The 14,216-nt window shown below is 36.9% G+C and overlaps 1 protein-coding gene across 45 annotated transcripts in view; it reads left to right on the plus strand.

Annotated features, from left to right (window-relative positions):
• RIMS1 (regulating synaptic membrane exocytosis 1) overlaps nt 1-14,216 on the plus strand; it is a 335,729-nt gene that overhangs the window by 144,596 nt on the left and 176,917 nt on the right. For 44 of the 45 annotated variants that reach the window (XR_008747990.1, XM_055809565.1, XM_055809523.1 and 41 more), the window contains 2 exons: nt 2,353-2,696; nt 4,839-5,710. Coding sequence is in view for 44 of the 45 variants with exons in the window: in XM_055809565.1 (XP_055665540.1) it covers nt 2,353-2,696; nt 4,839-5,710 (1,216 nt within the window). In the remaining variant the exon portion in view is untranslated. The remainder of the gene's footprint in view (nt 1-2,352; nt 2,697-4,838; nt 5,711-14,216) is intronic. The other variant, XM_055809546.1, reaches the window with a different exon arrangement.

Here is a 14,216-nt window from a genome sequence, read left to right on the forward strand (position 1 = left end):
TGATTATGTAAATTGATGGAAATTTCTTCGAGTTTATTACATACTTTATACATATCTTAAATGATCAAATACATTGAATTGTAAATGAAGTCTGCTGCCATCTTTACACATTTAAATGTTCTTACATGCATACACACATATGTAATTTAATTACAATATTTAATTTTACTTTAGTATTTATCCTTCCTTTAAACGAACTTTAGTTGATTTTTTTTTATTAATACTTTTTTCAACTTTTCCTGTAAAATGATAACATACAGGCAACAACAATTTTCATTAATGACTTTGTTTTATAGCATTGACATAGGTTTTATACACAGACTCATGTGCATGCACACTCTTGCTGTACAATGAGCTAACAATTGTGTCAGAGTCTATAAAGACATTTTAAAATGTAGGGGGTTTATCATTTTAAGTCTTGCTGTTTTTTTAAATACCTGTAATAATAATACTAGGTAGACTAAAAATCTATTACATTAGAATAGATAATTTGATAAACTGAATCTCTGTTTTGTGAGGTATACTAGATGAAGGAAATAAGACATTTTGGAATCAAGGGATTTCTTTATTAAAGGACTAGCATTTATTTTGTTGAAGTTGCTATTCCTATTATCCTACTGAGGCTTATCTCTTTTTGTTATAATACATGTTTGTGCTACTGTTGGAAAAACTGTAGCGTTTGATTAAGGTTTTTTTTTTAGTTAATTAATTTTTAATAGGCATTTATTATCCTTCTTGAGTAGAAGAAATATAACAGTCATCTTTTGATAAAGGAACAATCCAGATACAGGGAAAAGAGTTGGATGTCATCATAGTGTGGTTTGGTCAAACAGTGCAGAAATGGTATTGGAAGTTCTGATATAGTCTTCAGACCTAAACAGATAGTCTGTTCTAGGGTGTTTTAACTAAATCTTAAGTATGTTAAAAATGTAAAATGCCTAAAATTTTCATCATGCCATGTGAGCCATGCACCTCCTCACAAGGCCAGAGAATAAGAGAGCTCAGTACCAGAGCTTTGTCCTGTTGCAGTTTCTCCCCTGAAAGTGGTTGTTTTTTCTGTTCCATTTAATTTTCTGTTGTATAATTTTGCGATGGTTGCAGCATGCCTGTGTTTACACAAAATAATTTAGGCATATTTTTCATTCCAAGTTTTGTCATCCTTCTTACCCTTTTTACAATTTTACCCATTCTTTTACTTCTTCCTGTGTTAAACGAAAAGATTTTCTTTCACATTTTCCTTATTAGCTGTCAGCTTTGTTTCTTCTCATCTCTATTTTTATTTCTGACAGAATTCCTACCTCTTGTGTATTCTTCATGCATTTTACCTTTTTTTTGTTTATCTGCCTCAAAGCTCCTTCTGTCTTTGTCTCATTTTTCTCTGAAATATTCACACACCAGAGTCCCGATTAACCTTCAGTTTTTCTCTGGTGATTTACTCCTGTACCTAAGACTGTCTTGTACTGTATACACACTTGAAAGATAGAGTCTTGCTTTACTGTATGTGCTCCTGTTTATCTGTGTATCTGAAATTACAAAAAAAAAAAAAAAAAAAAAAAAAAAAAAAGAAGCCTAAGAAGCACTGTTTATATACACAGCTTAATTGTGATTGCCAGGGAAACACCTTTAATTTCTTTAAGTATTATTTTCAGCTGTAACTCACAGATGGTAAATAATAATTTCCAAGTAGTACAAAATATCGTACTTTTGCATTCTTTTCATTGGCGCATTTAGTTCTCTATTAGTAGGTTTCTTTAGGTCTTACCTTACATCTCTGGTAAGTAGTTGTTGCGAATGTAGCTAAACCTGTGCACAGTAAATGCTGAATTTATTTGCTGGATAATGTTTAGTTATTTTACGTGAGAAAAATTAATCGAAGGGAAATACCATGTTAATTTTTTGTGGCAGCAGAGGTTGGGGGTTAGCTGGGCAGGACTCTGCCACCCAAGATACAAGTTCCATTTAGAGTCTGGTAGGCTTGTACTGACAGTGATCCACAGCAACGAAAACAACCCAAGCCACCCCCATAACTGCATCAACACCAGCAACAAGTGTGGGCCATGTTGGTGTTTGTTCAGAAGAAAGCTAGGGCTGGGCTGATGGGGGATTGCTACAGGTAGGACTGGCATATGTGGACAGTACGTTTCGGAGAAGCTCGCATAGCATGTGCCTGTAGGATGCTTGGCTGTAGCCAATGCAGTCAGCGCTTGGAGAAGCATGTTCTGGGTCCTGCCATGAGCACCAACCTTGCCAGTTTAAGGGCAAGCGAGGGATCATACCTGCTCTGTGATAGTGAGCATGCATTTCAGGGTCTGAGGGGTAGCTGCACTGACTCTTCTTGTTGTCTTCAACTAGGTTATGTGGGTATGCAATTTATGTCGAAAACAACAAGAAATCCTAACGAAATCTGGAGCGTGGTTTTTTGGAAGTGGACCACAGCCCTCACCCAGCCAGGATGGAGCACTGAGTGATACGGCAACTGGTGGAAGCTCAGATGCACCGAGAGAAAAGAAAGCAAGACTTCAAGAACGATCGAGATCACAGACTCCTTTAAGTACAGCAGCTGCCTCATCACAGGAAATCTCTTCTTCCAGTGTGCAGTCTGACCATAGGAAAGGAGCAGAAGTATCGCAGCTGGCTATGGGCCTGGACCAAAAGCAAGTTTCATCAAGGTCTAGAAGTGAACCTCCAAGGGAGAGGTAATGCTTTCTGTCTTGACGGAGCCTCACAGTTATAAATGCTAGTTCAGTAATATTGCACAAGCCTGTCAGCTGGGCCTTGTGTGTGTCTAGAACCATGTAAAAACAAAGAGTAAGATGATTTGATGACTGGAGAAGGATAACCATCAAATACATTGTCTGATTCGGTCTGTGAAACAGAAATGAAGAAAAAAAAGATAATTTTATTTTGGGGATATTTTAATGTACTTCAGTGCACTTTGGTGTTCACTTTAAATACAGAATTGTAGGTTACTTTTAAATTTAAAATTTGGCAGGTATTTTAAAGTGATAAAACAAAGAGCAAGCCTTTAACTTGATGAAATAATGTACTAGAAGTTAAAAAAAACCACATCCCACCCCAAACAAACAACAACCCCACCCTGTGTAGTTCTGTCAGATATCCTTATGTGTTGTCTTTTTGTTAATGATATTTCCTCTTTTGTGATTAAAAATAATACAATTAAAAGAGCTTATTTACACCTGCAAAGTCAACATTCATGAAGAACAGAAATAGTACCATCTTGAATTCAGAGCAAGTTGTATGCAAGAACAGAGCCAACCAGAAGGAAACTGTTATATTTTGAGTGAGTAAATAAGTAAATTACTGAGCTGCGTTCACTGTGATGAACAGGTTGAGTAGCAGCAAATCAAGAGGATGTTCAAGATAATGAACAGTGGCTAGTAACTTACTGTGTGGGTGAAGTCTGTCTGGGTTTCCCTGTACCAAAACTCAGGTTGGTGTTATTAATATTTATGATGTAAACAAACACATGGTGTTCTCCCCTAATTCTGTTGACTTTTTTTCCCTAACACTGGGAAGGCCCCCAGAGCAGTCGTCACTCAGATGAAGGACACTTCTAGGAAAGCAAAATGCTTTCCATTTCTGCTTTGCTGCCCAAAAGTGAGATGGCTGTATTAATTATAGAATATTAATGTTCTCAACTTGTCATTGAGACTTTCAAATGAAGTCCAAGATTTCTGAATGGAGAGCATCTATGGTAAGCTCAGGTTCCATTTATTTTTCAAAAACTCAGGAGGAATAGGAGATGGAAAAAAGGAGGCAGGAGCTTAACTTGGATCATATCCAAATTGGCCTGTCCTCTTGGATGCATCTGTGATATGTAATGTGAAGATGTATCAGTTGTGGAAGGGAAGATTCAGTGCCACAAAACAAAGCCCTAGTGACTTTGTCCTAGTGCAGGTTCATCTCGAATGCAGTGTATAGCTGTGTTCAGCCTTCTTCAAAATCGATGGATTCATACGTGAACGAGTAAACAAAAGGTCAACTGGAATGATGAGAGAAATAAAAATATCTACTATAAAGGGCCTTTATGATTCTTCAGCTTGCTTATTCTTCCAAAGCAGAAGATGAAAGAGGAGAGAGAGAGAATAATTTTCACACAGCTTCATTATTCATTGTTCTGTACTTTGGCTGTGTAGAGAAATTAATGAAATTTTAAATCTTCTTTTATTACTAGAGAAAGGAATGTCATTAATTTTTCTCAAGGAATCAATTTGTTTTTCTTTGTGTACTTATGAAATGGGCACTTCTTTTTAGACTTTTAGTACAATAAAGCAAACTAGGTCAAATATTATTGTTTCTGGATATATTCTCTTTTGCATTTTTTTATATCCATATTACTTCTTTCTGTAATGTTACTGTGGGAATATACTCCATTTGGTGGTGTTTATGTGTCAGGGTGCTTGAAGAGAATTAGAAGGTTAGTCTGTAACCCTCATGACTACTGCCAGAAAAATTACATACTCCAATACTGTCATAGTGCTGCAGTTGCTACAAAGACAACTTTGAGTTTTCCTACTTACATGGGTAAATTCTTTTTTATCTGCATTTATCCAATTTAATATTCTTTGTGATTTTATTAATTATTTGGGACCATCCATAATTTATGTTTTTGTGGGCTCTGGAAGTTGTTTGCTATTGGAAAATAAAAGTATTGCTGGAAGGATTAATAGATGTAATTCATGTTAATGGATCCACTACCTTTCTGTGTGTTTTGCTGTAGCTTATCCTGGTTTAGAGTCTATTGATGGTAGCACTGTACACAAGCATTTTTATCTTGCATACAATTCTTCAAATTATTGCACTCCTTTTCATTGTAGAAAGAAGACAATATTGGTTTCAGACCAGAATGGCAAAGGTATAAAGAGTGAGCGTAAGCGTGTGCCAAAATCCTCACTTCAAAAAGAAGGACCAACAGATGACCGGGAGCGAAAAGAACGGCATGAAGGTAGAAGGCTGGAGAAAGGCAAGTCACAGGACTACCCAGACTTGCAAGAGAAACTTGAGGAAGGCAAAGTGCCTGATGATGAAAAACAAAGGAAAGAAGATGAATATCATACCCGTTACAGGAGTGACCCCAATTTGGCAAGATATCCTGTAAAACCGCATCCTGAGGAACAGCAGATGCGCATGCATGCAAAAGTTTCTAAAGCACGGCACGAGAGAAGACACAGTGATGTAGCTTTGCCACATACAGAAATGGAGGAAGCGGAGGTACCTGAGAATAAATTAGGAAAACGCTCACAATTACAGGGAACTCAGGACAGAAAATCTCTTGTGGAAACTCAGAGGTCGTACTCTATAGACAGAACAGGTGATGTAAGAATTTCTGTTTCTAAACAATTAACTAATCATAGCCCACCAACTCCCAGGCATAGTCCAGTTCCTATAGAGCACGTAGAATACAAGAACCACGATTCTTTTAAAAAACAGAGCCGCCTTGATCCTAGCTCTGCTATTCTCATGCGAAAAGCAAAGCGGGAGAAAATGGAGACCATGCTAAGGAATGATTCCCTTAGCTCTGACCAGTCGGAATCAGTGCGGCCATCCCCTCCAAAGCCTCATAGAGCAAAAAGAGGCGGAAAGAAAAGGCAGATGTCAGTTAGTAGCTCAGAGGAAGAAGGGGCATCAACACCAGAATATACTAGCTGTGAAGATGTGGAGATAGAAAGTGAAAGTGTCAGTGAAAAAGGTAAGGACCTTTATGTATATTATGCACATGGCCATGGTTTGGGGAAAAAATATATCTGTATTTTTCTCTCTCTTTTGCCTCTTTTTTAAACATACACTTTTGGTTTTACTCTTACCTTTTTTCTTTCCCAACTGAAAAGTGTCTTGTACCTGTTTACATTTGGTTTGCAATGTTTCCTTTTGCATTCTTAGATGAGGTGGTTACAGGTAGCATCAGCTGGTGCCTTTATTTCTCATTCTTTTCCCTCTTTCACCTAGAACTGACAGAATTTAGTTTATTCTCTCGATGATGTCTGTATTCCCTTGGTCATTGCTTCATCCTTTTGTCTGTATCCAGAATAATTTTCTGTGAATGAATTCAAATGGAAAGTGAGTTATGTAACAATCTGAGAAGACTATTGTAAAGCATCATAATCTTACTGACGCCTCAGTTTTGAGGCATGCAAAATTTTCCTACATTTAATAAAATGCCAAGGATCTGCCAGAATTCATTGTTAACAAGGACAGCATACAGGGCAAGGGGAGTGTTATATAGGAAAGAAATGAGAATTGCCTAACTTGTTGTTGAGATGAATTTGCTCCCAAGCTTACAAGTATGTTTAAAGTCTGTTACTTCAGTTTGTCCTCTTCTGTTGATGGTAACACTCAGCAGTAAAGCATAAGTGGAGTACAAAGCCTTTCTACCAGCTGAAGAAGTTAAACAAAGTCATGAATGGTGAACGTTTGTATCGTCAGAAAAGACTGTGGTAGAGCCTACTAACTCTCTTATGACCTGTATTTGTCTTTAAGTGACACTACAGTGAGCTGAAGGCTTTTTATGTCTCTGGAATTAGTGTTTAGCTCTGTAGTTTAATTATCTATGTTTGTAACTTGGAAATTTGCTGCTGGTGTTCATACTCAAAATGCCAACAGCTTGTCTGCATTTTCTTTTAGTTCCTGGCACTGTTTCCTGACATGCCTTTCGATTCATGTATGCTAACTTGTCTGTGTCTTTATCTGATGTTGTGGCCTCCTGACATCCCCTAAAGCTTCAGGTATAAATGTAAAAAGAGACATTTCTCTTCTATTCCATCTGAATAACTGGTTTTTTTAACTGTCTAAGCATTAAGTTTCCATTTAAATACGGAAGCTTTCTTTGCTGCTCATTTTTAAGGAGGAATGATGATCATGCCCCTGAAATTTTCATCCAGATTCTGCTTAGACAAAAAAACCCATAACTTTTTTGACTGTCAGGGTTGTCAAACACTGGAAAATATCTCTCAGAGGTGTACAGTCTCTGTCATTGAAGATTCTCAAATCCCAAATGGAAAAGCCCCATAGCAATTTGCTGTAGCTGACCCTGCTTTTGAGAAAGGAGATTTGATCTAGGGACCTACAGAGGTCCCTTCCAGTCTCAACTGTGCTGTCTTTCTAAGAGAGCACATCTCTTTCCCTTATACTGTGGCAATGTTTTATGCTGACATCTGGATTTGCGTAGTTTTCCCTTATTTCCTCTGTTGGTAGTAGTGGTCTGCAATGTAAAATTTCCTTTCCATCTTTGTTTTTTGCTTTCATTTGTGTGCATCAGTTTGAGGTTTCTTATGAAGTAGAAAGGATTTCTCATATTCAGTGAGGTGTATCATTATAAATTGGAAGGTCTTTGATGTAAAAGTCAAGTCCAGGCTGAAAGTCATTGATACTGATATCAATATGTTGACATAGTTTGCTCTGTAATGATCCTTTGTAAGTAAATCCGTTCGATGGTTGCTTTCAGGCTCGACACTAATCTCAGCTTTTGACCAGTCTCCCATTGTATTGTTAAACCATGAAGGGTTGGACTTCTTTCCTTCAGTGTTATGAATCCCAGAGGATTTCAAATGTCACTAAATGCTCATGTTCTTAATAATTGAATCAAGTTCTTGGTTACCTCTGAGATACATGTTTAGGCACCTCCCCCTTTAGGCAGTGGATGCCGTGGTCTGTATCATACCAGTGTGCTATGTCACTGTATTTGAATAAAAATTATAAATAGGAGTATGTTAGGGACCTGTCTGACCACTGCCAACTCAATACTTGGTTGATATCGTTGAGCATTCCTTGAGACCTTATCTCTACTGGTCAGTAAGCTAGCACCATGTTATTAATCAGAATATATATACGTGTGTGTATATTATATGTATATGGGGTTATGGAATACATTAATTACAGAAATATATTTATTAATTTAATAGCTCTGAGGTGTAGCTGTTAATGGTTTTTTTTGCCTGATCTTGATATGACTTTTACAGTCTTTGTCATGGGAAAAGAAGTGGAGAGCATTTGAAGCTGGGGGTGGAGTACAGAAAAATAGCTAGGAAATGTGAATACAAATAAGAAAGCAGAAGCATTTTTGTAGTAAAGTAACCAGTTATTTTTAGAATTAAATTTTCATCAGTACTTAAAAAAAATCTACAGTATTTCTTAAGAATAAATGGAAAGGTAGGAAATTATATTACCTAAGAAAATCTTTTAGAAATCCTTCAGTATTTTAAAAGAAAAAATGCCATAATAAAGGGATGTAGTGTTACAAAATTGATGCAAATAATTTTAAAATGCCTGTAACTGAGGGCAGAATACAATTCTTAACTATTTAACAGCATTTTTACAAATGGAATTTCACCCACCATTGCTTCAGTGCTTTGCTTGTAATTTGGGTGAGATACTGGACAGGTCTCTAGTTATAGCACTTTAGTTTATAAGTCCAGGAGGGTCTGGAATCCATCCTGTCTTATCTAAATATCAGCTCAGCCATATATCTGATGCCAAAGCAATGTAAATGGAGCTAGAAAGACAGAGTTATCGCAAATAAAATTTTTAACTTTGAAAAGCCTATCCAAGACAAAACAAGATCTTAAAATTAATGTTCACATTTGGTGAGTGCCAATATAAAGCACAGCAACTAAGTAAAGATGTTCTGTTTTCAATTCTATATTGAACAACTAAAATAAAAGTTTTCTATGGAAAACAGCTTACAAAGATTTTTAAAAGAAAATGATGCCACACAGAAGTGTAAGGTATAGGTAGAGTGGATAAGGCTGTATTAAAAATCAATAGGCAAAAATAACATATAAAGTAGATGCTGTGCAAAAGTTACTTTTTAACTTTTCCATTTCCTAGAAATGTTGTTCAGGATTGCATTACCCTATCTTCTGAGTACAAACAACATTCTAAAAGTTATATTCTTCAATACAACGGAAGCTAGTTTCAGTATTACATCCCCTGCTATTTACTGTAACCATTTAATATGCATTTCTTCAAAATTATTACTAAAATAATTTGCAAGCACTAGAGATACTTTCTTTCCAAAAAATAAATGTCTTTTGCAATCCACTGGGATTTTGCCTCTTTGGCAGAGGACCAAAAGATTTACGTCAAGTTGTTTCTATGTTGGAGTAAATCTAGAAAAAGAGCTGTTTAGCGATGTCCAAAAAAGTAATCTCAAATTTCTTTTTATAAAACATCTGCACCCTCTACAGGACACTTTTACTGATTGTTGATAACTTTTTCATGCTATTATTAACACACGTGACAGGACTCCTTCTTCTGAAATCAGTAATAGTTGAACATTAAGTGGACCGGGTTCCTAGTGACTAATGCTGTCCTGGCAAGGCAAAAGAGTCCTCTTGGAAGGCATAAATTGCATTCATACTTGCTTCAAAGACTTGCAAGAATAACATAAACCAGACTATTACAAATGAAATCCATACCTAATTTTAAAACTGGGAACAGCTTCTGCCTACTGCTATCCCATGAAGAATGCAAACTAAATTTGGAGTAAGCTTGAGAAAAAATATTTTCTTAAAAGTTTTAAACCAAGAATTTGTTTAGAACTAGTAGATTTGTGTCCTTACAAGGTTGAATGTAACTTCTTTTATCCCGTGACAGATACAATAGATATTCTAGACTTCTGTCATGCAGTCTTTGAAACGGGAAGATAAAACAATGTTGGAAATTGGAACAATGTGAGGAGGTACTGAAAGCTGCTCATGTACTTTTATGTAAATAGATGTGCTAATGGTTTTACATTTTGCATACTCATTGTTTCTATTTGCCTATACGTGTATTTTGTTCACGTCGTTCAGGCTTGAAAATATGCCTGATACTTGCATATTGTCAGCAAAATGGTAAAAAGTGAAGTAAACCACACTTTGTATACTTGCTAATGGATTTAACTGGGAGTAAGGAGAGCATGATGGAGTTGGAGCCTTGTTTGAGAAAAAAAAACACCTTCTGAGATCACATTCTGGTTTCTTTCAGTGAAGATGTGTTTCATTCATAATGCCTTTCTTACAGTACTGGGAAGAACAGTGACTCCATTTAATTTCATTTCATTCTTATAGCATTACCCTTCTGGTTAGAGAGTGTTAGGGGCAGGGATCTTGTTGGGATCTTGGTCTGTGCACGCTTGTGAGGCAGGGGGCTTGTGACCAGGGGGAGAGGGCTTGGAGGTCAGAAGGAGAAATGGATGCTGTGGTTTGCAGGAAATGTGTTGGTGCTGGCTCAGCTCCAGGAGGAGAAGATCAGACCCCTTCGTCCTCTGGTGTTTTGAGTGCTGCTTTGGGTGCTCGTGCTTTTGGGTGCTTCTGTGGGAAGGAGAACATAAGTTAAATCCCTGTCCCAGTCATTTCTTCCAGGTGCTGTAATATTGCTGGCAAGGAAGGTAACTTGTGAGCTAAGAGAGAAACCACACGCGTGCAGAAGGGTGTATAAATGGACCTAAATAAAACATCAAGAAAAGGCTACAGAGAAGAGAAGGCTGGTTTTAAATGTTTTTAGCTAAACTTTTTCACTGAGGTATTTTTCAAATCTGGAGTGTAGTCAAATCAAGTTGTACTGTAACATCTGCTAGCATATTTTAACATCTGTTCATATGGAGAGCTGGGCATGGAGTTTTAAAAACAGCTGAATTTGTTTAAAAATGTGTCTGAGCATTAACTTTTACACTATTTAGCGTAAAATAAAATACCCTTGCTAGATTATAAAAAATTAGTTCCAATTTATCTTGTATTCCTTGTGCAGTAATTTAGATCTATATCTGAATCGGATTTTAATGGAAATATATAAAATGACTGCTTTCAGAATTCAGGTCAGCGCTAACACTATTCAGTGCTATCAATATTAAGTGCTTTTGAGTAACTGAAGTGATTGACAGTGCTTATGGAGCTGTAAACAAGTGCTTGTTAAATTACTGTTGGGCAGTAAGAAGTGTGTTTTGTGTATATGGAATTATGTGAAGTATATGCATGCATATGCAAATGAAAGAAGCTGAACATGAGTGGGGAAAAAAGTCATACTGTTGACAAGAATTCCAACACTTCACTGAGATACGTAACTATATAAATGGGGATGTCATGAAAGATACATAGCTGAATTCTCCTTTAAACTCCTAATAAAGCCCTCTCTCCAGTTTAAGGTGGTTGTGAATGCGCTGGAGAGACTTTGCAGAAGAGCAGTGAGACTGAGGTATATAAAACATGATATATAAGGAAAGGTGGCATCAATTGGGGTTGAAGAGTCTAGAAAAGACAGAAAGAAGGGAAAAAAAAAAAAAAGGAAAACTCTTCAAAAACACCCCAAAAGGGCAGGGAAGCAAGTTTGGGCTTCAAATGGGAAAGAAGAAGCTGGAGAGGGAAAGAGATTGACTGAGTACTTCTCTCTTCCCCTTGAGGGTTAAGTTACTGCTAGGGATGTTGAAGCTTCAGAATCCATGTCAAGTATGAGGACAGATAAGCAAAGTTAAGGATAATTGTAATCATAATTTCTTACTCAGTTGAAATAGAGGATTCCTGGAAATGAAAATTAATTTCTTCATTGGCTGCACTGAATTTGCTCAATGTTAGAAATTCTACTGCTGTTCCTCTGGCAGGCTCTGCCCAAGGTGGGCAAACATGGGGCTAAATCCGCAGTATTCCTGACACTAGCTTAATCTTTTTTGTCACCCTTTAAGTAATGATATTTGATAGCCATTTGCAGTACAAATTTATCTAATAATCTGATTTTTGAAAAGGAAAAAAGTACATTTTGATTTACCAAGAGACATGGAGAAAAAGGTTGTCACAAACTGTTAAATCTTGAGTCCTTTCTTTCATCTCTGACAGTTGGCAAGGCATTATGTTTCACTGCTGTTAACATGCTCTGTCTTCTGTGTTGCTTGTTTGTTCACATGTTCATTATTTTATTGGTTGTTCATTGTCACTTACCTTTCTCCTGTACATCTAGTTCATAAAATAGCAACAAATTTTTCCTAACGGTAAATTGCCCAGTAGGAAGACGAGCATTGTCATTACAAAGAGGGGGATAGTAAAGCAGGGAGGAATTAGGATCATATGTTCAAAAAGACTTAATACCTGGCAAGCAGGTTGGCTTTAATTTCGGGAGCTGTGAGAGTGTTTGGACCTGCAGAGAAACTCCAGACTTCTTTAGGTTTCTCCATGGAAGACCAATTCTCAAGAACATTGAGCAGTCAGGTGTTTTCCATACAGAAACCACTGGATGTAGCAGGCGTGAGAAAAGCAGTGAGAGCTTCAGGTCATGGAGCACTTTTTAAGGGTCCAAGAGGGAGCTGAAAGGTTTTAAAAAAACTTGCCCAGATTTTAGTTGCTGAGCACTTTCCAAAACGCAGCTACACAGGTGAGTTCAGACTAGCTAGCCTGAAACGTGGCATGCATGGCATTATGACTAGAAGATGACCCTTTCCCCTACCACATCCTACTACTGAGTGTTTTGCACATGCGTGTATTTTTTGTAGATCATAAAAGTTATATGAGCCGCTACTCAGGATTTACTCAGGCATTATGACTAGAAGATGACCCTTTCCCCTACCACATCCTACTACTGAGTATTTTGCATATGCATGTATTTTTTGTATATCATAAAAGTTATATGAGCTGCTACTCAGGATTTCCTCAGTCTTTTGATCTGAGAGCTAGAGGAAAACTGTGAAGCATGAAGCAAACTGTGTTTGGTAAAGCTGCATAATTGTGGATCATCTGTGCAGCATATTGAGGGATGAGTTCAGGTGGACTGGAATCCAAACCTTTGCTTTTTTCCAACTGTATGGGGAAGCTCCCCCCTTGCGGGTGAAAAATGAAAGCTTGTGAAAGAAAAAGGTTAATTATTGGCTTAATATAGAATAATACATACACTTTTATTAATTTTAGAGTTAATTTTAGTTAAATATAGAGCTAATTAGGAACAAACAAGCGTCTGATTCTGTTATTTTCTGAAAATGTTCATTCTCTTGCCTTTTGTTAGATACTTAGATTCAGTGTATTCATTCAGATCATCCTATTGAGTCCAAACTTAGGGATTATACAGTATGGTACTGAGTATTATTGCTTACTATTTTGTGTTAATATTTTTTTGCTACTTTTTTTTTAATTGCTTATAATAATGCACTTAATTTCTGTAATACACAGGAACCATTGCGGTTTCTTTCTTTCAGCGCAACTTTGAATAGATAGACTGGCCTGTTTGAGCTTCCTGAAATCAGTGTGCTGATAAATGGCCTCTAGGAAAAACCTGATTGTGTCAGAAAGAAGGTTAATAATTATGAAATGTCTGTATTTCCTTTAACTAATTATGTATGGTTTCATCCTGTTCCTGTCCATTCTGAATGTCCCTCTGAACACTGTTTTCCTATCTTTGCTCATGTGTTTTGCATTGCTCGAACACTTCCTTCCTTTCTTCTTTGTCCTTCTGTACAACATAAAAACTTCAAAATCTGGGCCTTCCCACCTACACTTTGGAACCACTGATGTTAATTCTTTTCTCCACCCATGATAAAAAGCATAAGAGTTATGTTTTCAAATGTGCACATTTTATATAGTATTTTGGCTATATTTATTCTGTTAGTAAATTAAAGAGCCATTCTTTGACATCTCTGGCCAAGTAACAAAACATGGTGCATTTCCATATGATGAAACTCTTGCATTCCTCAAGAGAAAGGCTGCATGGAAGCTGTCTATTAGGATTTATTCTTGGCCTGTCTCCTGCATAGAAATAAATGGGAGAATGCTAACTGACCCAGGGCACAACTGTTCCAGGGTTACTCTAGTGACAGAGCGAGAAAGACAATCCACTTGGCACTGTCTAATACACTGATAAAAATGTAGTCACTGTTTCTTGTTTGTCTGCCTTGCATTTAAATTGCAAGTTCAGTGAAGTCTGCGGTTTCTTTTTGTGTTTGTACAATGCCTAACTTAGTGGGATTTCAGTCCATGACTAAGACTCCGACCTACTTTGATGATAATAAAATAGTATGCTTATTTAATGCAAGGACATATTACTATTGGGTACCTTTTCCTTCAATTTGTCAGCATCCAGCAGAATTTCTGATTGCAAGTGCCAGAAGATGCTGGACAGTATTCTCTTGTGGTTAACTGCTGATTGCCTACCACAAGGCCACAAGGGCTTAAACTGAGCCTAGATTCATGTTCTCACTACCTATTAATTTGCTGTTAATCAGCTAAATTACCTTTTTTTTTTTT

The sequence above is a fragment of the Falco peregrinus genome, chromosome 7 (genome assembly GCF_023634155.1).
Source record: "Falco peregrinus isolate bFalPer1 chromosome 7, bFalPer1.pri, whole genome shotgun sequence".
Classification (NCBI taxonomy): Eukaryota; Metazoa; Chordata; class Aves; order Falconiformes; family Falconidae; genus Falco; species Falco peregrinus.